The 24,430-nt window shown below is 41.7% G+C and overlaps 1 protein-coding gene across 1 annotated transcript in view; it reads left to right on the top strand.

Moving 5' to 3' along the window:
- Positions 1–20,063, top strand: part of LOC108707893 — an 89,369-nt gene extending 69,306 nt beyond the window's left edge. Inside the window, exons 16-22 of the mRNA XM_041581589.1 lie at positions 1,087–1,196; positions 1,706–1,832; positions 1,936–2,075; positions 11,108–11,231; positions 12,495–12,653; positions 15,061–15,220; positions 19,427–20,063. Of these exons, the coding sequence (XP_041437523.1) occupies positions 1,087–1,196; positions 1,706–1,832; positions 1,936–2,075; positions 11,108–11,231; positions 12,495–12,653; positions 15,061–15,220; positions 19,427–19,515 (909 nt within the window). The 3' untranslated portion in view covers positions 19,516–20,063. The remainder of the gene's footprint in view (positions 1–1,086; positions 1,197–1,705; positions 1,833–1,935; positions 2,076–11,107; positions 11,232–12,494; positions 12,654–15,060; positions 15,221–19,426) is intronic.
- The last annotated feature ends 4,367 nt before the right edge of the window (positions 20,064–24,430 follow it).

Genomic DNA, 24,430 nt, shown 5'->3' with positions numbered 1-24,430 from the left:
CGTTTTCCGAAGTCGGCAGAAGTTTCCTCGTGAAGCAACTTCGGGCGACTTCTGAAAACGAACTGCCGCGTGTGATTAGCGGCGTTTTTTTAATTTTAGCCGGCGCAGAGTCAGGGAAGCCGTTTAGGGATATTGGTTGCCGCAAAAACGAGGCGATTAGTCGCCAGGCGACCAAATCTCCCCAAAAACGCCCTGTGAGGACTTACCCTAAAGTACAACAGCAATCACCAGACTGAAGTGCCCCTTTATGTTTGCACATATGTACTCAACAGCATAACCACACTCATAGATTTCAATCAATAATGTGTTCAAGATAGATCACAGAAACGAAGGTTTCTCAAGGCATTCATTATGTTTGTTGGGGGCCATTGTAATCTATCTAGGACAGGGATCCCCAACCATTTTTACCCGTGAGCCACATTCAAATGTAAACAAGAGTTGGGGAGCCAAATAATGGCTGTGATTGGCTATTTGTTAACCCCTATGTGGACTGGCAGCCTACAGGAGGCCCTGTTTGACAGCACACTGGAATTCAAAATAAGGGCTTTGGGGCAACTGGGAGCAACATCCAAGGGGTTGGTGAGCAAAATGTTACTCATGAGACACCTGTAGTTACTGATCAAGGGTTCACTGTATATCATATTCACATATCAGTTGGATACAATATCTATTTTCTGCCATAATAAGGCTTCTTACCCCTGTGTCTCCATTGATTCACTGATACATGAGCTACATCCCAGACATGGGAACTAGTTGCCAAAACCACTCCCCTAATGTCAGCATGAACCAGTCTTTTCCTGAATCTGTTTTCGCTATAGTGTTATCCTTAACTACTGACCTAAAGGTCTTCACTGACTCTATGCCAGTTCTATTATATAATATTTTAATAGCTCCTCTCTAAGGAACATCCATACAAAGCATTTCCCTTTTCCATAAAAGATTTGTCTCCAATGACACTGTCACCCTTCTTGGTGCATATGACAAATCAGATATAAGTAAGTTAAGGGCTGTATTGCTGTGCAAGTATGGTCGCCATGATTGGAATAAATGTTGGTGCATTGCTACAATTTATATCTTGTCTTTTAGATAAGAGCGTACAGTGGTGCCAATTTCCAGGGAGAGTGTGTGGATCTCACAAAGGAAGTGTCGGATTTTAAATCATTTACACCCAGTTCCTTTAAGGTTTTAAGAGGATGGTAAGCATATTCTTATTTCTCTATATAAACATACAGTATGATATATAGGAGCCATGAATATCCCTTACTGATGTCTTTATAAATGAAGGAGATAGTTTTGGTCTCCAATGGCAACTCTTTGAGTCTATCATGGGCCTTCAGATGTACCCAGGCTAATCTACACATCTGCTTCATACACTATGGATTTTGGTGGTCGTGGGGGGAGGGATATTTTATTTAAATGCATACAGTATATGTGGTGTGATTATCAGTCAGATATTAGTGGAGTGTAGCTTCCCTTCCCGCATTACAGCCAAGTTATGGCCGTGCAGTTCCAGACCAAGCCAATGACTCAGTTTGGAGGACAGTTGTCCAAGTCAAACCTTTTGACCTTTTCACAGATGATCATAGAGTTGTGTTGCTAACTGAAGTCTGGAAGAACAATGTTTGTGTGTTTGTTAAAACTTGTTGACATTTTAAGGCCCAATGAAGCATTTCTGTAGCAAATAATGTGCTTATCTCTTTAACAGCTGGGTGCTGTGTTACCAAGGGGAAACGTCTAACAACCTGTGTGTGCTAGAAGAGGGGCATTTTCCAGACATGGCGTCCTGTGGCTGCCCAGCAGCTGTGATCAAGTTTATCCAGCCAATAGATTATGTAAGGACACATGGACATGCTTTATCTCACTCCAACTCTTTCATGTGCTCCATCTGTTGTTGAGGTTAATGTGCCCATCCTAATGGTTTCCCCTTCCTGTTAGGTGTTTGCTGAGCCCTCCCTCAGTCTGTTTGCCCTGGATTCATGCGAGGGAAGAGAGCTGCACTTTGAGGAGGCTGTAAATTCTGTACTCAGTCGGGACCTTCACTTTTATACCCAGTCAGTGTGGATAAGAAGTGGACTGTAAGTATCCATCCAAGTATCAATTTTTTAGTCACTTTTTTATTCCCTGACAAAAAGCCAAAAAGGGGGCATGGTCAAGCGTAGGACAACTTTTTTAGTTTTCTCATACAGAGATACTATAAATCTGTTCTTTATAGTTAACCTTTAGTAAACACAGCTCTGAATGAAAAGTTGGTGGTCTTAAGACCAATGCTTCTTGAGCAATTGTCCCCTCAGTGGTATTTTATGGTCACAGCCATTGAGATATTTCATTCCCTGGTGGCAGCATTTCATAGGGCCTCAAATATTGACCCCGCAAGTTTATCAGGGTGCCAATGGTAGTGCAGTAAGGAGATATGGTGTCAGTAAATCTGTATTAGGTTTGTGCATAAGCTGCTGAGCTGTAGTTTGGATAATGAATAAATAAGACCCATTGTAAGTCATTTTAAATGCTGTATGGTTTTAGGCTTCGTGAATCATCAACTTTCTTTTGTGTCAACACCAAAGATTCTATACCAGGTAAAGGGTTGAATGTGACTGCTATCTAATGTACATTGATTTTATTGATTGTAACCTGCTGTTCTTTATTTTGGCGCCTTTTAACTGGGCAGTAAGTTAAATTAGGACCTAAAAGGTACAGAATGTCTTTTACTCAAATTTCCTGGAAGCTGGAAGGAGATATATTACAGTTGTAACGTGATAAGACTTAACGGAGAAGAACATGTCCATAGTGTGACTGTTTTAAGTAGTATGGCAAGATCAGAGCAGGGCTAGTTTAGAAAGAACTGGATATTTGGGTGAATATTGGCTGATTTTTTCAAATTAAATGCTAGAATCATGGATTTCTTACCCACTTATTCTATGCGGCTGTTATATTGGTGATATAAGCAGTAGGCAGTAACTCTATACTGTATCATCAAGGCTACCCTCCTTACATTACTACTGTTCAGCAATGGGTGCCTAAACAATACACTGCACCACATGATGCTCTCTAGAACACTCTTAAGGTGGCCATACACGGGCAGATAAAAGCAGCCGATATCGGTCCTTTAGACCGATTCGGCAGCTTATCTGCCCATGTGTGGGGGCTCCCGACAGGTCCTCCCGATCGATATCAGGCCAAAATTCGACCAGATATCGATCAATCAAGTTTGATTTTTTGTATGATCCAGGACCGCATCAGCTAGTTGATTCGTTCCTGTGACCCGTCGGAACCCATCTGTACTATTGTAATCCGATCGTTCGGCATTATCCGTTATTGCCCAGCCTTTGGTGGGCATATCAGGTTAAGATCTGCTCATTTGGTGACCTTGCCAAATGAGCGGATCTTATAGTGTATGGCAGGGATCCCCAACCTTTTCTACCTGTGAGCAACATTCAGATGTACAAGGAGTTGGGGAGCAACACAGCCATGAAATGTTTCTTGGAGGTACCAAATAAGGGCTGTGATTGACCATTTAGTAGCCTTCATGAAGACTGGCAGTTTGGCAGTACACCTGTTTTTTTTTTTTTATGCAACCAAAACTTGCCTCTAAGCCTGGAATTCAAAAATAAGCACCTGCTTTGAGGCCGTGGTGAGCAACATCCAAGGGGTCGGAGAGCTACGTGCTCACAAGCTACTGGTTGGGGATCACTGGTGTATGGCCTCCTTTAGCTTTCTCATAGTCTATTCAGAGTTGTAGCTATTTCAGGTATTCCCCCAATTTCACAGTTAAATTCAAGTGTATAGTGCCCCTTTAAGATACATTTTCTGAAGCAAGTTCTTGACTCTCTTCCATAAACACTGCTGTCCGCCTCTAAACTAAACAAATGGGATATGAAATTGTGTAGCCTACTTATCTCAGGTATTTGAACACACACCTTTGTTTGTACATTTCCGAATGTGTCACCGTAGGGTTAGACACATTCGCTCTTCTACTTCCTGGAATTTCAGCCTGGGAGGAGCCCATTCCATTTCATTCAGAATTTATACAATTATTTGTTTTTTTTTCCTACACGGAAGAATGCCCTTTTGGTTAGTCAGATGGATACCAAGCATAACAGTCGCTGTTTGTCTTACTATTTGTATATGGTGGGACATGTCACCCTCTCTGTGCTATCAAATTTTGGCAACCCTCAGAGAATAAAGGTTTTCTTGTCCTTTAATCACTGATTAGCTGACATACTGGTTACTGTTGAGGTGCAAAACTTTCTACTGTGAGTAACTGACCTTAAATGTCTCCATGTCTTCTCACCTAATGGTCACACCCAAAGGGCCACCTTTGCATATTGGCCTAAGCCTTACTGCCTGCAGTATGCACAATTATTTAACAGAATACTAATAAAAACGAAATTACAAATTTTACACCCAACATTTCAGCTGTTGCCTTTCCTGCCCTCACTCTAAATTCCCTGGCATATAACATCATAGATACATACGAGCATAAGTTTTAGGGCTTTAGCACACGGGCAGATTCGGGGAGATTTAGTTTCCTGGCAACTAAGGGCAGGGGCACGCGGGCAGATTCAGGAAGATTTAGTCCCCTGGCGACTAATCGGCTTTTCTGCAGGGCGACAATATCCCCGAACTGCCTTTCCCCTGCCCGCTAAATTGAGAAAACGCCAGCGCAATGGCACTTGCGGTGCTTCGATTTCTGAAGTCGCCTGAAGTTGCCTCATGAGGAAACTTCGGGTGACTTCAGAAATCGAAGTGCCGCGACTGCATTGGCGCAGGCGATTTTTCATTTTAGCAGGTGGAAGGCAGTTTTGGGGAGATTGTCGCCCCGAAGAAGAGGCGATTAGTCGCCAGGTGACTAAATCTTCCCAAATCGGCCCATGTGCCCCTGCCCTAATCGCCTCTTCTGTTGACTAATCGCCCCTTCTTCAGGGCGACAATCTCCCCGAACTGCCTTCCCCCTGCCTTCCACCTGCTAGAATGAGAACTCGCCTGCGGCAATGCACTTGCGGCGCTTCGATTTCCAAAGTTGTTCAAAGTTTCCTCATTAGGCAACTTCGGGCGACTTCGGAAATTGAAGCGCCTCAAATGAAGGTGGAAGGCAGTTCGGGGAGATTGTCACCCCGAAGAAGAGGCTATTAGTCAACAGGCGCCTAAATCTCCCCAAATCTGCCCGTGTGCCCCAGCCCTTAGAGCGAGAGGTCGTGCTTTTCAGTTGGAGAGCCAGAGAGAGGTTCATTAAAAGCCTAAGAGTGGAATTCTTTCTTGGAAACAGTAATGGAATCCTACCTAGGCTTAGCTAAGTATAGCAGCAGTACACGTAACGCAGGCTATAACGCATGCTTTCCAATGGCACACGGATTCCTTTAGTAATTTTTAGGGTGGAGGTTAAATATATTCCAATAACACAAATGGAAAATGAGAAACTTTTTTTAAATGTGAGGAGAATTTCATTCTTTCAGGCTATTGCCAAAATTAATTTCTGATATGTAACCCCCCTCATGCTACCAGTATAAAGTTGGCCGGAGACTGTATCATAGCAATAGTAATACCACAGCAGACATGATGATATACAACTTAGACAGAGGCAGTGTTCCTTTGGGACAGCATCTTCATTTTTATTTTATATTCTTTCACATCCTTATGCCGTTCCCTTCTCCCCCACCCCCCAGCAATTGGCATATGGTTCTGCCTAAGTCTCTGCATAGTTGCATAGTTCTCAGAAACTGATGTGATTGTTGCTACTTCCCAACTACTTTCATCAAACACATGGTCTGTTCAAACCACTGACATGCACTGGATACAGTTATTGAACCACTACTCTCCTCAAGCCTTTGGCCTAAAGAGGTCAAACTAGACACGAGTGATCAGTGCACATAGAGAAGCTTATCAACCCTGCAGCAGTAAGTTAGGATGGTGTCAAAAGTGCAAGATCACAACATTTGGGCAAGGTGGAAACAGTAGGACTTTGAATAAGTGTTGCCCTGCCTTCAGCCTTTTAGTTGCTCTGGCAGTCGCAACTGAAGAATGATGGGGTGGCAGTTGCGGTTTAACAATAACTAAAGCGCCATAAGTCAGACAGCCCTCCTTTAATGAAATAATGTGGCCTTGTCCAAGGTCCAGCCAAACAAAAGACCATTTATGGAGGGGAATAAGCTAGGTAGATTGATTCAGACATATGCTGACTCGTGGGACATCAACAGAGCCAACATCCATGAGTTCAACCAAGAACACGGCAGAGCTTTGCATGCGCCAAAGGAACGTCACATGAGCTCAGTCTATTATTATCAGTGAAAATGAGCTAATTAGGCATTAGGCTACACATCAATAACTAGGGAGTGGGCTATTTGCTACACATTATTTGGATTGATTTCAATCAATTAGAGCTGAGATTAAGGCATTGGCTTGTGCGTATGTTGTCGGGTTCATTAATCATAGTTCTCCCACAACCTGCAGGTCAGTGATCCCCAACCAGTAGCTCATGACCAACATGTTGCTCACCAACCCCTTGGATGTTGCTCCCAGTGGCCTCAGAGCAGGAGCTTATTTTTTAATTCTTGGCTTGGAGGCAAGTTTTGGTTGTATAAAAGCCAGGTGTACTGCCAGATGGAACCTCTTGTAGGCTGCCAGTCCCCACAGGGCCTACCAAATAGTCAATCACTGCGCTTGTTTGGCATCCCCAGGAACTTTTTTTGATGCTTGTTTTGCTCCCCAACTCTTTTTACATTTGAATGTGACTCATGGGCACAAAAGGCAATTGGCACCATGGCACAGTCAACTTGGGCTTTTTCATAATATTTATAAGATTTATTATATGTAACACTCAGTGCAGCGCATGTTCCTCAGCCAGAGAGGATACAACATGAAATCAGCATCAATATACACCATAGACAATAAAAGAAAGCACAAAAGCCCCACCAAACAATAAAAACATAAAAGTAAAATTAAGTTGAAGCTCTGTCAATGAACAATGGTCAAATATAGTTTGTTACAGCAGGTCAAGTAACCCAGACCAACCGATCAAATGTTTTCTTCCAAGCTGGTGAACTGCTAAATTGTATCTCTCTGCATTACATTACTCCTTAAAACAATGATCCCCAACCAGTAGCTCATGAGTAACACGTTGCTCTCCGACCCCTTGGATGTTGCTCCCAGTGGCCTCAAAGCAGGAGCTTATTTTTGAATTCCAGACTTAGAGGCAAGTTTTAGTTGTATAAAAACCAGGTGCACTGCCAAACAGAGCCTCAATGTAGGTTGACAATGCACATATATGGGCTACCAATTGGCCAATCACAGCACTTATTTGGCATCCCAAGAACATTTTTCATGTTAGTGTTGCCCCCCAACTCCTTTTACTTCTGAATGTTGCCCACTGGTTCAAAAGGTTGGGGATCCCTGCCTTAAAGGGATACTGTCATGGGAAAACATATTCTTTTCAAAACTGCTCCAGCAGAATTCTGCACTGAAATCAAATCCATTTTTCAAAAGAGCAAACAGATTTTGTTATATTCAATTTTGAAATCTGACATGGGGCTAGACATATTGTCAATTTCCCAACTGCCCCCAGTCATGTGACTTGTGCACTGATACACTTCAATCACTCTTTACTGCTATACTGCAAGTTGGAGTGATATCACCCCCTCCCTCCCCCCCCCCCCCCAGCAGCCAAACAACAGAACAATGGGAAGGTAACCAGATAGCAGCTCTCTAATACAAGATACCAACTCCCTGGAAGATTTAAGAACAGCAGTTAATAGTGAAAGCCAAGTCCCACTGTGACTGATTCAGTTACATTAAGTTACACCCTGCCAGAAATTAGTTCCATCCTAAAGTGCAGGCACAAGTCACATGACTGGGGGCAGCTGGGAAATTGACAAAAAGTCTAGCCCCATGTCAGATTTCAAACTTGAATATAAAAAAAATCTGTTTGCTTTTTTGAGAAATGGATTTCTATGCAGAATTCTGCTGGAGCAGCACTATTAACTGTTGATTATTATTATCCTCAACTATTTAAGGAGTTGCATCTTTTTCCAAGTGCCTAAAGAAAGAATTGTTTTAGGTTGTCTATAGTGAATTCATGTATGTTCCAATATAGTGTATAAAAGCTATAGTGTATAAAAATAACTGTTCCTCATTATCCACTGGCTTGTAAAAGGAAAGAAATGATAGATAGGGCATATTTTCCCTCTTAGATAAGCTGCTGCATGTGATTCGGCTATACCATTTGTCTGCATGCTATCACTCAGATATCAGTCAATCAGTAAAGGCCCCAGTCCAGGGAATGCAAGCTTATCAGCTCCCTACTGGGCCCCTCTGATCTGCTGGAGAAGATAATCCCAGGACAAGTGATTTCAATTACCCCCAATTAAAGGAACATGTCAGTTGTTTTTAGAAAGGATGTGCAGTGAACTTGAGTACCTGGCTCCTGAGAACATTTAGCACTGGTATATAGCTGATCTCAATTATGCTAGTTCCAACAGGCGCCTCCTGAAAGGGAATTCTGGGGCTATAGACCCAGTTTGAAGCCTAACATAAGGTCAGGACCCCTCTTAGCTCATAAAATAGTTACAGATATACGAACAAGTTGCTCCCTTAGCCTTTTAGGAATAGTTTCATGAATACCATTCTTTACAAATATTAACCTCATTGGCTTTCAGGCTGGGCACCCCCCAGAGGGCCTTGGCGCTGAAGTTAATATTTAATTTTTTAAACAATATGTTCTTATGCTTAAATCAGGGCTTGCAAATGGAATGTGAAATCCTAGCAGTACACAATGCTGGCAAACTCTAGATAAACAACATCTGCCACCATTTTATACTTGGAATCAGTTCATTCCTATAACAAAGCACTTATTTTTTGTAACATCCATAAAAATATGCAAAAGAGAATATCAATTTGTTGTTCAGTTATGTCCTTGGAAAGTGGCGAGGCTCTCAGTGCTATAATAAATGCGTTGCTCTCTCGTATGCGTGATACCGTAGCAAGACGAATGCTGCATCCGGCCACCGTCACCTCACCTTCCCCAGCGCGTGTCCCAAGCACTTGTCATTTTTCTTTGCTTTCCCAAGTCATTATTTCATCTCCCAATATCATGCAAGGGTAATGTGCCGACGGCTGTTGCTGTAAAGTGCACCCCTGGCTTCTGTCAAGCTATATCAGTATTGGAATAAATAAATTGCTTTTAGAGGAATGCATGGCACTGGTCCAAAACTGTGTTTTATAATTGTGTTTGGAGAGTGACTCGATGCAGTTACTTGCAAGAGCAGAAACATATGCTAAATAGAAGTCGTTGCTTCCAGGGGGTGGCTGGTAGAAATCCCAATTTATAGAAAGGGCTGCTTCACATATTTATTGTGTTGGAAAAAGACACAGGTCCGTCAAGTTCAATCATATATTGAACCCTCTCCAATTTCCAATTTGCTTCATTGGGAGAAAAAACTCAGCCAGTAGGACTGATTCGGAGAGAGGAATCCACATCACAGCTCTCACTATAAAAAAAACCCTTTTATTTAGATAGAATCTTCTTTTTTTTGTAATCGGAATGGGTGCCGTCTTATCACCTGGAAAAACCTACTGGTAAATAAAGCATTAGAGAGATTATTATATGATCCCCTTATATAGGGCCGCCATCAGGGGGGCACAGGGGGTACTGCTGTACCGGGCCGGGGCCTGAGAAGGGGCCCGGCTGTGCTGCACTTGTGGAAATATTTTTTTTTAATTTATAAGGGGCCCTGATCATCAAAAGCTTTTTATCACTTGTGTGAGGGGGGTTACTTTTTTTAGCACTGATGTCTGTGGGGTCTTTTAACTGTGGTGTGGAGTGGGCGGGATCTGGGGTGGGGCTTGCAGGCCAGGGTGGGCGGGGCCCAGGTAGGGTTGCCACCTTTTCTGTAAAAAAATACCGGCCTTCCGATATATTAATCTTTTTTTCCTATTAATAACATTGAGATCTGCCATAATTTTTACCAGCCAGGCTAGTAAAATACCGACCAGGTGGCAACCTTAGGCCCAGGGGGCCCCGAAAATTTTGCTATACGGGGCCCCGTGATTTCTAATGGCGGCTCTGCCCTTATTTATTTATACATAGTTATCATATGACAGCTTAAGCACCTCTTCTCCAGCGTGAACATCCCCAACTTGGCCAGTCTTTCCTCATAGCTAAGAATTTCCATATCTTTTACCAGCTTAGTTGCCCTTCTCTGTACTTTCTCTAATACAATAATGTCCTGTTTGAGCACTGGAGACCAAAACTACCTGGTATATTCTAGATCAGGGATCCCCAACCTTTAGAACCCATGAGCAACATTCAGAAGTAAAAGGAGATGGGGAGCAACACTAGATGAAAAATGTTCTTGGGGTGCCAAATAAGGGCTGTGCTTGGCCATTTAGTAGCCCCTATGCGGCTTGTCAACCTACATTGAGGCTCTGTTTTGCAGAACATCTGTTTTTATACACCCAAAACTTGCCTCCAAGCCTGGAATTCAAAAATAAGCCCCTGCTTTGAGGCCACTGGGAGCAACATCCAAGGGATTGAAGAGCAACATGTTGCTCACGAGCTACTGGTTGGGGATCACTGTTCTAGATGGAGCCTTTCCACTATCCGTTGTGAAGATGCTGATACTTTGGTTGGATACAGATTTGCTTGGTTGGTCGAATGTTCTTCAATGTTCTGATGGATATTATCTCATGAACAAATATTCCAGTTTGAACCCATTAAAATTCCCCATAAAGCCCTTAAATAGTCAAAATTCTTAAAAGGTGTGCTTGAATTATTGTTCTCAGTGCATAATATGGTGGTACATGTTCTGAAGGTAGCGTAGCTCCATGAACAGAAAGTTCCCCTCAGGTCACCTTGCAGGTTTATTGTGACCCCATAACCCCAAAACAATGATTTAGTGCATGGGTAAGATGGTTAATAAAAACTATTGGCCTAGAGAGGCGGAATTGGGGTTCATATTATAGAAAATCACTGATGATTGTGAATTGATGATGAAACAATGTTGGCCAATCTCACCTCATCCCCTCCTACCCATCAATATATCTCCCTTATACTCACTGGCCGTGTCATTTATTATTCCTTAAGAGTTCATTGGTGATATAAATGTTTGTTCCTTTCTAGGTGGATTGCATATGAAGATGCCAATTTCTTAGGAAGACAAATATTACTGGAAGCTACGAAGATTCTCAACTGGGCAGAATTCAGTGGTTGGAAAGCCATCGGCTCCCTCCGACCTTTAAAGCAGGTAATGCAAAATAAGAATCCCTACGGCTCACTATCACTTGTGCGATATTTCATTTGCCCATAATGAAATCAGGTATCATTTCTATGTGTATGTGAGGCCTCAGACTTAATTAGATATATTGGAGGTTTTGATCCTGATCAAGACTCAAGACATGGACTACCTGGCTCTCAACTGGGACTAGAAATCTGCTTTACAGTGGTGTTGCTCCAGTAGCTTTGCACCACCGATATCAGGAATTCTCTGCTACTAATTAGAAAAGTAGTGCCTGCACCCCCAAAGCCCAGTATCACCCCTTTCTTGACTCCATGGAAGCCCTGGTTAGTAATTGTGGCAATGTAACAAGAAAGTAGCATAACAGCACATTTGCTCTTTGTGACTATGGATGGCCAAAGAGAACCAAGCCACTAAAACAAAAGCAGATATTGAAATAATGGTGTAGATTTGTATTATCATTCTTTGTGTCCACCTATTGGCCCGTAATATCCCTTAGTATCTCCAAGTAAAAAAAGGTAGTTGCTCAGTGTAGAAATAGACAGGGGTCCCAAGCTTCTGCCTGAGTTGCGATTTTACAGATTGTAATCCTACAGCCAACCTTGTGGCCAGATTACAGGGTCAAGGATCACCACTGTCCAGATCCAGAAATGTAATAGGCCCTATATAAAGGAGTAGTATTAGAGGGGGCTTATACTAGTGACCGATACCAGCGGGATCTGCGGAATTACTCGCGGGTTGGGCGGGTTAGCAACCCTCTGAGCGCGTGGGTGGCGGGTCCGGGTTGAGCTCTTCTTCTGCTCTCCCCGTCCACGGGTTTCGGGCGGGTGCGGGTTGGAAAAAACCTGACCCACACAACTAACATATACCACCAATATAATTGAGATCTATTGCTGTTTACATTATTTTCCCCCCTAATATTAGTGGTTTATTACTACTAATATCATGGCTGTGTAACAGGAGCTCCCTTTATTGTTCCATCCTGGCATCTGATGGACAGAATGGCAAAGTATTGTTGCGAGAAGCATCTCCTGGCATTTCTCAGCTCAGTTTTGTCACAGTTCTAGAGTGGATGGGGACATTAGGTGGTAACTTCTATAAATAAAAAATTATAATCACAGGTTTCTGGGGTCACAGGCACCCATCATGAAGATTAATTGCCTGTTATTAATTTTAGCACATTTTTAGAATGTTACTTAGCAATTTACATTGTCCACTGCTGATTGCATTATATTGAAATTAATCCCCAGAAATGATTCTGTCTTCCCACAGCCGGGCGTGTATTTAAGGATTAAGAATCAGCACAATAACAAATACTTGACTGTTACTGGAAATCTAGCGGATACAAGAGCCATGTCCGTTTGTGTATCTCCCAGGAATGGGCAGTGCACTCAGATATGGTATTTCTGCCGAGGCCTTCTGAAATCTAAGGTAAACACTGCTGGAACAGCCAAAACAGAACTGTCCCCATGTGGTCTGAATCGCTCGGAGCTGGCTCATAAGTTTCATAAACACATTTGTATGCATATTACGAACCATCGAAATAGAAGGTTGAAAATTAACACTTGGAGGCCAATTCACTGCTTTCTGACCTTAAAGGGCATGTAAAGTGTAAAATAGAATAAGGCTGTATTTTGTATACTAAACATAAACATGAACTTACTGCACCACAAGCCTAATCAAACAAATAATTTATGCTTTCAAAGTTGGCTACAGGGGGTCACCATCTTGTAACTTTGTTAAACATCTTTGCAAGACTAAGACTGTGCACATGCTCAGTGTGGTCTGGGCTGCTTAGGGATCGTCATAAACAAAGCTGCTTGAGTTCTGCATGGCTGGGAAGTAAGGCGGGGGCTCTCTGATTGTTTCCCTGCTCAGCAGTTAGGGACCATCTGACAATTCCAGCAGTAAATGAAGGGAGAATTTCACTGCATACAGTCAGGTTTCTTATAAAAACGATACACATTTTTTAATTAAAGTATATTGGAGATATGTTTCTTTTTCATTAAAGAAAGTAAAAATGGGATTTTATTTTTTTGCCTTTACATGCCCTTTAAGTTTTTTCCCAGACTTGATTTCAGAAAAATGCTTCGAAAATCACATTGCTCAATTGATTTTTGAAAATTCTACTTTTTTTTAAAAAAAAAAATGTGTTAAATTTTTTTTCCATTGATAAAAACTCAAATTTGAAACAAATCTTTAATGTGATTTTCTCAAATCAAAGTCAACCTTGTTGAGAGAGAGTGGAAATTTTAATTTGGTTTGATTTCCTTATACTGTACCATAAATCTTGAAAATCATGATATTGGGATTACAAAAACTCAAAACACACCACATGGACTGACTTATGAGTCATAAATCAAGGGGAAAGTCAGTTATATCACATTAGCCTTATAAAACAGCAATCTTCATCTTGACCTTTGATAAATGTGCTCCATAGTATAATTTTGGTTTGGAACTGTCACGGTCGGCACCTAAATTCAGAACCAAGGCTAAGCACCCTGTTCTCGGCTCTTGCTTCCGCCTTTAACAGCCGCCTTTCACCTCGGGAGGAGCCCTCGGCTAATTGGATGCCAGGTCTCATCAAGAGAGGAGCCAAGCGAAAGGTTCTGAACGAGCAAAGGGGCACGACGGTAATGCAAAGTCTTTTGGGCAGAAGGTCGCGGTACAAGGCATAGGCAGAAAGCTTAGTCAAATAAGGCCGGGTCAGGGCAGGCAGAGTACAAACGGAGTCAGGCAGGCACCAGGAAACTCACGAGGAACAAATCCTATAATGGGCAGTGAGAAGGAGTACATTGGATCTTTAAATACCCTAAATACCCTAAACACGCCAGCGTGCATGCGCCAATACATACAGCAGAGGCGCACCCTAGTTACCAGCGCATTCAGGCACAGGAGGACGGCGAGGCGGGCGTCCCCGCTGATGGCATGGCAGGCGTCCTCGCCGAACCACTGGATCACCAGGGAAGTAAGTTATTACAGGAACTAGGTCAGAACTCTGACCATGTATATTTAGCCAATTGGCCAAATCAATATAAGTTTTAGAAATAGGTAGAAATGGTAAAAATGGAAACTTTTGACTAAATTCCATCAATATGCATTTTTTTTAGATGTTTTGTAGATAGGGCCTTAGTCTTATGGAAGTTGCCACTACACTAAGGGGCAAATTTATCATAGGTCAAAGTGAAAATTCGAATTAAAAAAATTCGAATTTCAAACTAATTTTTGTGTACTTCGACTAGGGAATAGTCCAAATTCGATTCAAATTTGAAAAAAAATTGAAAATTCGAATATCGAAATTTATCATGTACTGTCTCTCTAAAACCTGACAAATTGCTGTTTTAGACTATGGGGGACCTCCTAGAACCTATATGGAGTCAATTGGTGGACTTTGAAAAATCTAAATTTTTCTTTGGAAAAACTGCAAATCGAATTCAATCGAATGCGCTGTTACTTTGATTCGTATGATTCAAATTTGATCGAGTTATTCGGCCAAAAATAAAAACTTTGATTTTTTGAAATTCAAATTCCAAAGTTATAGGAGTTCAAAAAAAACTCACATTACTTCGAAATTCGACCCTTGATAAATCTGCCCCTTAGTCCTTTTATAGTGTTATAAATGCTGGGGTCAGTGGCTCAGGACAATAACAACACTAGGTACGTAACTAGTTGGGGACATCCTTTATGTTTGGTCATAGCTCCTACAGAGAAATACTATAAAACAATTTATGAACAATTGTTCCTTTGACTGTGCATTTAATATATCCAATAGTTTGCATTAGACTTAGCTACTGTTTATTTAAGGTTTTTTAATGTTATGTTTGCACATGCCTTGTAGGCCAGTGACGCATGCCTGGATGTCATAGGAGGCAAAAATAATCCAGGTTCAAAAGTCTCCCTGTGGACAGAGCATGGAAAGCCCAGACAGAAATGGAGGATCCACAAAGATGGGACAATTACATCATATATAAGTGATGAACTTGTTCTGGATCTAAAAGGTGAGTTGTTAAGATGCATTGGAGCAGGGGAGGAGCCTGAGTAATGGTAGTCATATATTATAAGATCCACTTGTTTGGCAAGGTCACAAAATGAGCAGATCTTTCCCCTGATACAGCGCCGGGACAACCCAGCCAGGCGCCCTAGGCAACCTGGCTGGCCACGGCGCTGGCTGAGTGATTGCTCTGTTGCGCATGCGCGAAACTGCGCTATGGTGCGCATGCGCAGAAGCGCAATTATGGAAAAATATCCACGGCAGTCGGGGAGAGACAGGACGGGACAATGGGGTAGGCAACAGAGCAGGTACGTGCCTGGCGCCCCCCCAGCTTTGCGCCCTAGGCATGTGCCTACTCTGCCTACCCCTAGTTCCGGCCCTGCCCTGATATGTCCACCAAAGGTGAGCGATATCGGCTAATCTGATCATTTGGCTCTAGGGCTTTTATTATGTCTGGAATAGGGGCTGTCGGTGTTATGTTTTGGGTAGCCGAGGATGAGTAGAGTATAACAGTGCTTTATTAGCAGACTCATGCAGCCATTACACAACTGTAACTTTCACTTTTAAGCTGTCCAGGAAGTATGAACAGTATAAGTCTGAGCACAGTGACATCTACAGGCCATTTGTATAAACACCACAGTCGGGGCAAGGACCACATCACTGAGCCAATGCAGTTCTCAATCCAAAGTGAAAATCAAACCTGCTCATCGACTTCTGGTTGATTTTGGACAGATATCGGGAAGCCCCATCGAAGGGCCCAGTACGTGGGCAGATAAGCTGCTGACTTGGTCTAAAGGACTCAAATCGGCAGCTTAAATCTTCCCTTGTATGGCCACCGTAAAAGACAAACTGACATTTTTATCAAGGAGGATCGTTAGCTGGGGACCATAGCTTGATTCTTACTGTCGGCTAACAAGATCTTTTAGTAGGGGTACCTACACACCCAGCAACAAATTTAGCAATGAATCAGTCTGAATTGTATGAAATGGCCAGCATTATAAAGTCCAAAAAAAAACAGAAAACCTGTTAGTGTCTTAATTCACAACTTATCCAAGGAACTTACAAATATTTAAGTTTTTTAGTTATTCCATCACTTTCTGGAGCGAGAGCTCACTCCAAAGCTGATGAGTTGACTCATCAATCCCAAAACCTGTATTTGCTTTTTCAGGCACGTTTCAGGGGCTGCTGCCGCCTGAGGCAGCAGCCCCAATGCCGCCCCTCCTCCTGCTCCGCTCTTCTAACTACCAGCGTCGGAGCGGGTGGAGGAGGGGCCGCATCGCTAGTGCAGTGAGCGCTATTGTGCTCGCTGCGCTAGAAGAGCCGAATTTCCGTTTTAAAAAAACGGAAATTCGGCTCTTAAAGTTACCAGAGGCGGCTTTTTGCTGCCCCTGGTAACTGGCCGCTCCGTGCCGCCTGAGGCAAGATTATCACCTTGCCTCATGGCCGGAGCGGCCCTGTGCTTTTTCCATCCTCAGTGAACACAGTCCCAGTTATTCTCTATATTTGCTTTGCGTTATAAAGAATTCTGTAAGAGAGATAGTTTCCCTTTAGGGCTTTAGAATCTTCCTAGCTGCTGTGCTGCTATACTAAACTGTCTGTATGTGAATGAATATCTGCATTGCCCTGTGGTTGCTCAGTGTTTAACTCTGCCTGTAGAATTTATAGCCTTGTACCATTTGTCTCTTATTGTAGTATTGGAAAAATGTAATAATAAGCAGTAATTTCCTCAAACGATAAAATGCTCCACGGCTTTTATTACCTTTGTCTTTTCTGAGTTCAGCTCCTTACGGGCCACGATTGCATTGTTAGTTGGAAATGACTTCACAGGAAGTTAACGGCCCGGTGTTTATGGGCCACGGAATTGTTCCAAACAGACTGGAGTTTTTAGCTGAGTTAATGAAATCTGCTACACAGGCTGCTCTGTGTATAACATACTGTCAGTAGCGCTGTCTGGGAACTGAACCCTCGCATTGTCCTTTCCTCTTTATAAACCCTCCACTTGCAGTAAAGCTTTAAACTAGTGCTGCGCCGAATCCAGGATTCAGCCTTTTTCAGCAGGATTCAGAGGTGGCCAATCCTTGTGCCTGGCCGAATCCTTAACGAAAGGCCGAAAATTAACCAAACTCGAATCCTAATTTGTGAATGAGAACCGCACACTACGCATGATGTTAAAAATTTTAATTTCGTGAGACGAGAAGTCACATGATTTTAAGGATTCGGATTTGGTTCAGTCAGGCACTTGGATTCTCCTGAATCCTGCTGAAAAAGGCAGAGTCCCAAACTGAACCCTGGATTCAGTCAAAAGGTGCATAAACACTTTCTGAACCATAATAGTCTGTCTGTGCCATCGTCGGAGCCTGTTCCCCACCTCCTGATCCATACAAACAATTCCCAACCCCCCCTTAGGCTCACATGCAACCCCTCTCTCCCTTTATTCCATTATAAAGTGATGGACTCCATCGTGGGTGGTTCACCGACTGCCAGCTCCAAGAGTTCAAGGGACTTAATTCCAAGAGTCTATTACTTCACAATGGAACACGGTGAGGGAGGAGCTGAGTTACACTGTGAGCCTAAGGTGGTTTCGAAAACTGTTTGTATGGATCAGAGATATACTGTCATGGTTTCCTTTCAATCTGTGGAATGGAATCATGTTTGTGCACATTTTCTACATATCCCCAACTGAATAATCTCATGTTCAAAAGCAGCATATTTTCCTTTTAATGCATTGGGTGCTGTTATTTCACCTTTGGAACTGGACCATGGAGATTTCTAGAGTAGAAATAAATAAGTAGGAGGACCCCAATTCCACTCCATACGTCTGCAAAATCTCTTTTATTGCTCCATAATTAAAGGGCACTATATACCTGTGCCAGTAAATAGAGACTGTGATCGGAGTAGGGAGGAATAGGTTCATGTATTAAAAAATTGATAATAATTGTTGTACCAAACAGTACAGGTAATGTCTTTAGCCTTATTTATAAAGCATTCAGTCTTAGCTGCTTTGTGGCATTTTGCTGGATCCCTGGATGTGTAAAATACTTATTTACAGAACATTAAACGTTTCTGCCGGAGCAGTTAAAGCCATTATCGATTTAGTAATGTAAATATAATTTTAACTTCTTTGACCTAATTAGCAGTTGGTTGTATAGAATAGTAATGGTTTTCTTTTCTCATGTTGCTCAAAAGAAGTTCACTTTCCCTTTATTATTATATTAATCACATTTCTCAGATATCTGATCCGGAGAATACATTTCAGCAATATTTTAGCCAGATTTCTTTATAAGTAGAGATAGGCAGTGGCGTAGAAATGCAACGAATTTGGACATTTTCTGTTCAAAAGTCCGACAATATTATTATTATTTTTTTTATCAGATATGAAAATTAGGGTTTGGATTAGGCCAAATCAATAGTGAATTTGGTTTTTGGCCATATCCATAAATTATGGATTTGGCGAACCCCTAATTAAAATATTACATAGCATGCTTGGTTACCTACTTCCTTTTTGACCTATGTTTGCTTTGGGTATATACTATACAGGTAATGGATTCATTATCCGGAAACCTGTTATCCACAAAATTCCAATTTACGGGAAGACCATCTCCCATAGAAAATTAAAATTTTTCAAAAATGATTTCCTTTTTCCCTGTGATAAGAAAAACAGTGCCTTGTACTTAGTCCAAATGAAGATACAGGTATGGGACCTGTTATCCAGAATGCTTAGGTTTTCCGGGTAACCTTTTTTTCCTAGAAAATCATATAAACATTATATAAACCCAATAGGCTGGTTTTGCTTCCAATAAGGATTAATTATATCTTAGTTGGGATTAAGTACAAAATACAGTTCTATTATTACAGAGAAAAAGGAAATAATCTTGGATTAATTATTATTTGGATAAAATAGAGTCTATGGGAGATGGCCATCCTGTAATTCAGAGATTTCTGGATAACGGGTTTCCAGATAAAGGATCCCATACATGTATAATTAATCATTATTGGATGGAAAAGAGTTTATTTAATGTTTAAAAAATGTTTTTAGTAGATTTAAGGTATGGGGATATAAATTACAGACCCTTTTTTTTCAGTTACGGAAAACCCCAGGTCCTGAGCACTCTGTATAATAGGTCCCATACCTGCATATAATTGAATTAAGAACTAACAGCAAGCCCTGCTATAAACCAAAGGTTTATGTTGTTCTCTATGTCTCTTTTTCCAGGTGGAAACTACTACGATCAGAATCATATAGTAGTAAATAACCTCCAGCCCAGTCTTCCCACCCAGAAATGGGACATTGAAATATTATGATGGGCTATCGCTTTTGATCTGGGACCACTGAAGATCTCCTTGGTATCCTGTGCGAATACTTCAAGCTCTACAAAAAGGAAACTACTGAAGTCGTGTCCCACTGGAACGCCTTTCAATAAACCGCCACCGGCCTCTAGAAAGTGGATGTCAATGGAGATGAGGACTTGCTGAGTTAAACAATCAGTGGTCAAGGAAATACCACAAAGAAGTCTTTGGATATATCCCTTGTGCTCCTGCAGCTCATTGCTATGGAAAAGTCTCCGTAGGGGAAAAAACACTCATTGGTTTCCTGACTTCTTCCTGTTAGTAAAGACTTCTGTTTTTCCTAAACTGGCGGCACATAAAAGAAAAACTGCCATACGGCCAAAAAAAAAAAGAAGAAAAGAGGATCTTGTTCTTTACTACTTAAACATGTACAGTACAAACACTCGTTTATACAGAGACATATCTATATTGTACATAGATAGCATAGAAAAGAAATGTATATTTTTACCTGTATCATATATATATGTGTTTGTACAGGATATAAAAAAAATTCTATTTATAAATGCCTTCTACTTTATGCGTAGATATGTAAATCCAGTCTGGCGAGCTCATGTCTCTCATGGTATTTGTTTCATTTAAAGTTTGGACAGGTTGGATGTATGAGCCTTTCCCTTGTACAGAGGCGAGGTTCTTACAGGTATTTTGTTGTTGCTCCTGCGTTTGCTGGCTGGGTCTGGTCGGATTGGGAATGTTCTACTGCCTCTTTGGTATAGGGATGGTATAGTCCGTGTTGGGTAGGAATTGATTTTATTGTCACCGACCAATCCAGAAGAGATGGAAACATAGATGGATAGAGAGGACTATGTATGTAGGAGCATTGGAATCACATCAGACCAGTATCAAATTAGGATCCAGGTTTCCTTGCCCAGTTTCTAGACTTTAATCTACTTTAATTCTACTTTAATCATTTAAAAAAAAAAACAACAACAAAATGGGACCTACAAGCCAAAAAGTTCTTTCCAGATAAGATGGAAGAGTATGGTTGACATCTCAACAGTCAACAGTAGAACGGGGCTGATACCATTTGACTTTTTATCAAAAAGCAAAAGTCATTGAAGCATATAAACAAATCCTTATTGAGCAATATTCCACTGGGGTCGCGGGGGCCCCAAGGTCCTGTAGTTTTTTATCAGCCAATCAACAGCTAAGTGTGTAATGTACAGACCCTGCCTGTTTTACAAGTGTTTGCAAGTCAGAGAAGAAAAAAATGAGCATGTGATAATGACAGGGCCACGGCTCTCAGGCAGTTCCCACTAAATTCCTCCCAGAAATACCGGCATTCAGATCAGACGAGAGATTCCCCTCCGGCTACATACAAGAATGTCTTGAGTTCAAACACTGCCCTGGGTGTTTATGGGAGTAAACTGTAAATGTCAGTACTTTTTTTTCCACCAAAGAACAGAGATTATCACCTTTACAGTAAACAGGTTTTTGGTATGTTGTTAAACACTATCAATCTGCGCCTTTGACGTATTTCTTTTTTTATGGAGATTAAGCGGGGTTGCTAGGGTGACTAGAGACTAGAAACAGTGCAAGAGGTGTGACAGCCAGACTGGAGGAGATTTGTACATTCAGTGAGAAAGGGGGTGAAGAGCAGGAGCCGTTGTCCCACCATTGGGCTTCAGTTATTGAACTTGAGGTTTTCTGTAAAGTGTGTGTTTGGCGTTTGGCTGATTATCAGTGGGTGGGGTGAGGGCCTTGCCAAAATGTTTTAACTTTTGTGAATATTACATGATACCTGGACCAAAAAGGCAATTTACAAGGTGCAGGCCGCATGCATTCTTTTGTACACTTCACGTGGGCCAATTTCTGAACAATGTTCGCAGGCGGGTTCGGGCTGAACTTTACCCTGTGCCCACCCCATCTCCATCGCTTCCATCTCCAGTGGCAGTATTATTATACACTAGCGCCTGCATGCCCTGCCCCTTCTGTTACATAATGGAGAGGCAGGTGTATACTTAGGAAACTGCCCTGAGTTAGGGTTGGGGGCAGAAGGTCTGGGTTAGGGTCAGTTGCAGGCCGACATGCCATCTTAATTGCCACAGGTCTCTACTGAGATAGCTGTGATACCCCATTGAATACAGCTCTGTCTGCCATCAGCATCATTCCACCCACTCCCTACCTGTCCCATAACTTAGGGAGTGCTGGCGGGCACAGACGGCACGTGAACTACTTCCTACGGCAAGCAGTAAGGAGAGGACTGCCTTGCACCCACCTACTGCCATATTGCCATTCTGGGACTAAGGGGATTATTTATTAAAGTCCAAATGCCAAAAACTCGAAAATTTTGAGTTTTTTTAATATAAAATCTGAATTTTTAGGAATTTTTCGTGATTTATCATACCCCGAGGATGAAAAAATTCTGAATCTGAAAATCCGGCATCTCAGACCTGCGAGGTTATATATAAAGCTGGCCATAGATGTAAAGATTTTTAAAAGATCTTTTCGTTACCATGAGACCACGATTATCTAGAAAAGATCGTTTAAATGTACGATTTGTCCATCAACTAAAAAGACAATTATAGGCAATATTGCAAGGAAAACTGAGGGTAGCTTGGAGACATAGATAGATTGCACTGGGAGCGATAACAAATTTTTAACCTGGCCGATCAATTTTCTGACAGATGTCAGATGAAAAATCGTTCGATTCCCACTAACTTGACGATAATTTGACGGATTTCACTGAAATCGATTGTTCACCAACGAAAGATCTTTGCATCTATGGGGACTTTAAGTCAATGGGAGAAGTCCCAAAGATATCCTGATCTGCTCTGGGTTTTGTTGAAAAAAACCGAAGATTCTGTGGTTTTCGGGCAACAAAACCCGGGATTTTCGTGCAGAAAATCCGAAAAATCTGTACAATTGGGATTTTCACGGGTTTTTTCCTGCACTGTAATTTTTCGGGAAAATGTATTGATAAATAAGGGGAAATAACCCGTGCTAAATTGGTCGGAGTATATTTCAGAAAATAATGAGATACATTTGGATTTTAATAAATAACCCCATAAGTGTGGAGAACAGCCAGACCTGGGACACAAGTGCTTTTTTTAATGAGCACCTAGGGACTCTATGACACCAGACACCTGTGTTAGAGCTTTATGGGGTGCACTTCTGCTCCTTTTAGTGCTGTAGCACTTGCATGCAAGGTCATAATACGTACCCTGCTACAGGTTCTGTGCATTACATCCCCCATATTGTCTTACAGAATATGTAAGCAAAGGACAAGCCTCACCAGAGGATGCAGGAATCACAGAAAACCCTATTACAATAATTGCAATTGTCATAAACAGGCTCTGCACTTAAATGGCTCTGTTACAGGATCGTGGCACAGCAGCTTTATCCGGCTGATCATATTCACACGCAGGCCGGCAGTGGAATGAAAAGCATTGCAGATATTAGCTTGGGCCACCGGGGCAGCGGCACATTGGCTCAGTAATTATCAAATAAAATAACATTTCATGAACTGAGTCAGTCAGTGTTCCGTAGAGGAGAGTACGGAGTAATGGAAAGGGCCGTGTCGGGCTCGTGTGTATTTCTTGTAGAGCACAAACAGCTGATTGGCACCGAGCGTTATGGATTCTGGGCTCCCCGTCAGCACATTCTCCAGCCTGGAAAATTGGCTTCAACTCCTGAGCCCGGGTAGCTGAGGGCCTTCTGAGTATCACAGCTTGCCATGAAATAAACGTACATTTGTACCTTCAAGCAGGCGCTTAAAATATTAGTGGTATGAAATAATAATGGAGTTCTGCAGCATTGGCATGTGTTACAGCAACGGCCTTTTTACTCACACACTGTCATTAATATATTAAACCGATCAAAAGGACAGCGGCTAGTAGAAATGCGGCATAAATATTCATTTTGTTGCCATTAGCGCCCACTGCTTCTGTATCTCAGGCACATACTGGGTATGGAGCATGCCTCCCCTTGAACTGGATAAATTGTTTATTTTTTTTGCGTCTGGACCCCCCTAGAATGTATAATTTATTTTTCTGAGAACAAAAAGTTAATGAGCCCAGAATGCAGAAACTGTCAGTGCCGCCATTTTGGCCAGGTCAGCTCAGGAGATGGCAGTTGCAAAGACTGCTGCCACTTGGGCTAATGAGCCCTATTCTGCCTTATCTGCATCCACCTGACTCAATCTGTGTCCTGCCATTATAGAATACCATGAGCATCATCTGCTGATGTCATTAACTCATACGGACCAATCAGACGATGGCTTGGTCTGTTGTGTCTTCCATGACTCCCTCCTGCTGTTGGGCTGCATATACAGTATATATACATATATAGTGAATAAAGTACCCCCTCTTGTAAAATATAAGGATATTATAAGTTACCGAGGAGTTTCATGACCATATAAAAGTACGAGGCCGAAGGCCGAGTGTTTTTAAACAGGTCATGAAACTCCGAGGTAACTTCTAATATCCTCATATTTTGCAACTGGGGGTACTTTATTTATTATAATACACACGTTTCAGCGAGTCATGTGACAGAAATGACATCAGAACTCACCGTTTATAACTGATGACATCAGAACTCACCATTTATAAGGATATAATTTACAGGATATTCATGGCTTTTGTGTATTTTATATATATATATATATATACACACACACACAGATATAAAAACAGTGCCCAGCTATTTACTTTCTGCTATTTACTTTCCAGCTATTTATTTTCTGATAAAAAACTTCCCAGAAATATTTAGGCTACTATTTAATCTCCTGTTTTTCTATTTTTTTTTAATACAAATTCTGTTCATAAAATGTATAAAGAACCTACCTCTTTTACTGAATGTATCAACCCTGATATGTGTTTATACCAGATGCTGGGATGTATAGCTCTGCAGGTGTTTTTCAATAAATGTCACA

Source organism: Xenopus laevis, chromosome 2L (assembly GCF_017654675.1).
Source record: "Xenopus laevis strain J_2021 chromosome 2L, Xenopus_laevis_v10.1, whole genome shotgun sequence".
In the NCBI taxonomy this organism is placed as follows: domain Eukaryota; kingdom Metazoa; phylum Chordata; class Amphibia; order Anura; family Pipidae; genus Xenopus; species Xenopus laevis.
The sequence above is the reverse complement of the archived record's forward strand: the minus strand, read 5'-3'. Positions and strand labels throughout refer to the sequence as shown.